Here is a 3,805-nt window from a genome sequence, read left to right as displayed (position 1 = left end):
CCAATTTGGATGTATCTCAATACTTCAGTAGGAGAACAAGACTCCTTTAGTGATGAATCAACCATCTCCAATGCTCTCTTTTCTCTCCATAAATGCCATATCTATAACATCATCATACACAAGATGAGCCCATAAACAAATTGGATAAATTTTTGCCTAGACCTAGTTTATCATGGATCCAAAACACAAATATATGAGATTAATGTATTTGATAAGTAGATTCCACTATATATCTTGTGTTTTGGGTGCATAATGCATTGGCTAGAGGCAAGAAAAGTCCAACAAATTGTAACAGTATGGAAGATAAGGTATTGAAAGCATCTTTAAGAGTATAATATTTTTGTGGCTATTGTCGTAACAAAGTTTCAACTGGTCATAATTTAATCACTACTTTTACTTTTTGTTGCAATTAGTGCACTCTAACTTGATTGTGTGATTTTGGTAAGAATTCCAATGGAAAACTAACATGACATACATATCAAGATATTGTAATACTAAAAATGAGGTGTGGACCAAAAATCAAATTGAAGAAACCTTACAAAACTAGCCCCAAATTGAATATTAGGAAACTAATTGCAACAAAGTTGAATTTCAGTAACTAAATTGCAACAAATTCTATGTTTTATGACCATAAGAAAAATCATTGCAGAACTCTGTGATGATTAGAATAATTGACCCAAATCTCTCAACTTACTTCTCCTGCCATGCTTGGGTAAGAATCCTCTTGAATAAAGCTATTGTTTTTTTCCCCTGTAATGATCCCTAATAATATGATCCCAAAATCAAAGACATCAAATTTTGTTGAATACTTTCCGAACACCACATATTTTGGTGATATTTACCCACTGCATATGTAAAACAGAAAAGAATAGTTATAATGCTCCTTTTAAATTATTTAATGTAAGAAAGAATGGTATTCTTAGTGGTGGTTCTGTGTGTCTAGCTGCTAGGTGTGTAGGTATACTTATAATGTTCCAACTATTCTGTTTGTCTTTCCATGAGTTTGGTCACCTTTGAAGATTCTAGTTAGGCTAAAATCCGAAATTTTTGGATTCATTTTTTCATCCAATAGAATGTTGTTAGTTTTTAGATCTCTATAGATAATTCTCAACCTAGAATCTTTGTGAATATATAAGATTCACAACCAATCCCAATGATAATAGCAAAGCGTTTTCTGCAATCCAAGATTGATCTTCTTGTTCCATCCAACAAAAGATTTCCATCTCAATCAAAGCCAATTTATGCATTTTATGTCCATCAATCATGCTGTTGAAACTGATGGAATTAGACAACTTTTGGAATACAATGCTAAATAAAGTTGGATATACACAGGACTTACCGAAAAGAAAGGAGTCTAAGCTTTTGTTTGGCATGTATTCATAAACTAGCATCAATTCCTCAACATGAATGCAGCATCCTACGAGTTTCACTAGATTCTGATGTTGAAGTTTTGCAATCAACAAAACATCATTTTTAAATTCATCTATTCCTTGCCCTGAATCTTTTGAAAGTCTTTTAACAGCAACTTCCTTTCCATTAGACAATTTACCCTACAGTCATGTTTTGACATTTAGAATCTCACAACAACAACTAGAGATGAAGACAAGCACATGTACACAGTTTTGAACATTTGCACAGAAGTTTTATATATATATATATATATATATATATATATATATATATAAACCACACTAAAACCCGCCCTAGTTTGTTTGCTGGAGAGAAACTATTAGTTGCAGCAAGTATGGTGCTGAGATTGAAAAATGCAATCTCTGGATGACTAATGCTACCTTCGACTTGATTTTCCACTGAAGTTTCCTTGTGGTATACGTTGTCAATTGTATCAAGCCATCTTTTATTCCATTTGTTCCTCACTGCCATCAAAAAGATGAAACCAAAATGCTTAATGCTTACTCAAATCAGAGTTATGAATATACATAGAAAGGCACAAAACATCATACAAAATCTAGTTTCTTACCCCTTTTGTTCTTCTTCTTGAGCCACAAGTATGTAAATAAGATGATGACAAGCCAAGCTGAAACAACAAATGCTACTAAAATGGCTAACATATCCTTGCTTTTAAGAAAACGATTCCATTTTTGGGCGATTTCAACTGTGTAAGTAGGGAAAAGAATTTATTATTGTTCCATCAAAGTGGAAACGAAAAGGAAGTTAAAAGGCAAGGCATAATGATAGAACATAAACACAGACAATTCATGCAGGGCTTATTATCCAATTTTATCACCGGATTATACACATTGGTTTTGTCCAAAATTTGTCGAAGGCAAAAATACATTATCTAATTCAACTGCATCAACACGAGCATAAATATCATATCTTTCCTCCCTATTATGTCCAGTGTCCATCAATTTGCCATACCATGTCAAACAGCCAGTCTCCTTCCCAGCAATATCTATGCTTGCATATGAAGAGCATGAACAATTCCTCCTGCAATTCTTTTCAGTCCCTTGGACTCATATTTGTGCTCACCCAAAGTGCTGCTGAAGTGTCAGGTACTTTACATTTGCCACTTACACAAATCCTTCTCCATGCTCACACAATGTGATAGACTCTAGCCGCTTCCTGGCACGCCCACCTGATGCATCTTTTAGAGTATGCCAGTCCCTTATGGACTTGGGTTCATACCCTGCTAACCAATCACATACAAATCTTCGACTACGATAGTTAGGATCACATATTCCATAGGTAACACAATGCCCATATGGATCAGATGGAGACATTGGTATTAACTAGAATTTATTCCATTTGCCATCTTTTTCATGCCAAATTAGTTTCTTAACAAGTCCTGAATAGTCCGACATTACTCTTAGGATAACAGAAGCATCAGAAACAGAATAGGTCATATATGTCTCATTTTGATTGCTGACAAAACTAACACTGGATGTAAGCGCATAACTTTTCGAGGGCCAAAAGCTTCGCCAAATATATTTTATACCCCAGTAGATAAAGACCTGTGGTGATCCTTTTGGGTTGATCTGAAGTGAGAAGTTTCCAGTTCTAGGGTCATCTGCTGATCTCCAAGATATCGGGAACCGGTTCATGCCTGTCCTTCGGTTCAACCCAAGTTTCATTCCTGGCAGTATAGTATCCATGGGATGATCAAAGCTTTCCCACACGGTACTTCCATGGTGGACCAAAATCAAATTTCCTGTATCCAAGAGCTGAACTACGCAAGTATCTGTAACCTCTACTGAGACATTTGTAGACCGTATAGGAACTTTCTGGTTGTGGTGGCTATGGAGAATGAGATTTCCATATTGGTCAATGGATAGAACTCCCAAGGAACCATTGATTGGTTTATTCCTATTTGCTACCCACACCACAGTTTGCTTTCATACTTTATGGTACTAGATTCCAAGATATCTAAACCTCAAACTTCCAGGGCTAAAGAATCCTAATGCAAAATTATTCTCTCTAGAGATTAGAAAGTCACCATCATGAATGGTTTGCTTTATAGTTGTGGTGTCTTTGGAGGAAGAAAATGCGATATGGAGTACTAGAAGAGAAGAATGCAGGAACAACTTCCGGAAATCCATACTGGTTCTTTAATCTTCATTGAAGTGAATCTTATGTGGGATGTGATCATATTTTTAACTGAGAAAAGTCCACAAGGAGATTAGACTTCTCACAAGTAAACTGAGAGTTTGTTATCAACTATATTTCTTGTCTTCTTTACCATGGCCTGTTGTGAAAAACTAAATAATCGTTGATTTTGCATTTGTTCAATTTTGTCCAGGGGAAGGCAATTAACAATGGCCTACTTTTGAATGTTCTAGACTGAAGA

At 35.4% G+C, this 3,805-nt stretch overlaps 2 protein-coding genes across 2 annotated transcripts; both read right to left on the bottom strand.

Moving 5' to 3' along the window:
* Positions 1-1,112: 1,112 nt before the first annotated feature.
* Positions 1,113-2,741, bottom strand: LOC110657182 (G-type lectin S-receptor-like serine/threonine-protein kinase At1g11410). Its single transcript, XM_058133043.1, has 5 exons — positions 2,536-2,741; positions 2,258-2,418; positions 1,979-2,113; positions 1,699-1,874; positions 1,113-1,550 (listed from the first exon to the last, which is right to left on the bottom strand). Exons 1-5 carry the CDS (start codon positions 2,739-2,741, stop codon positions 1,113-1,115), a joined length of 1,116 nt encoding a protein of 371 aa, XP_057989026.1.
* Positions 2,742-2,750: 9 nt separating this feature from the next.
* Positions 2,751-3,557, bottom strand: LOC131172093 (G-type lectin S-receptor-like serine/threonine-protein kinase RKS1). Its single transcript, XM_058133042.1, has 2 exons — positions 3,455-3,557; positions 2,751-3,331 (listed from the first exon to the last, which is right to left on the bottom strand). Exons 1-2 carry the CDS (start codon positions 3,555-3,557, stop codon positions 2,751-2,753), a joined length of 684 nt encoding a protein of 227 aa, XP_057989025.1.
* Between the last annotated feature and the right edge of the window lie 248 nt (positions 3,558-3,805).

Source organism: Hevea brasiliensis, chromosome 13, assembly GCF_030052815.1.
Source record: "Hevea brasiliensis isolate MT/VB/25A 57/8 chromosome 13, ASM3005281v1, whole genome shotgun sequence".
NCBI classification, from domain to species: Eukaryota; Viridiplantae; Streptophyta; class Magnoliopsida; order Malpighiales; family Euphorbiaceae; genus Hevea; species Hevea brasiliensis.
The sequence above is the reverse complement of the archived record's forward strand: the minus strand, read 5'-3'. Positions and strand labels throughout refer to the sequence as shown.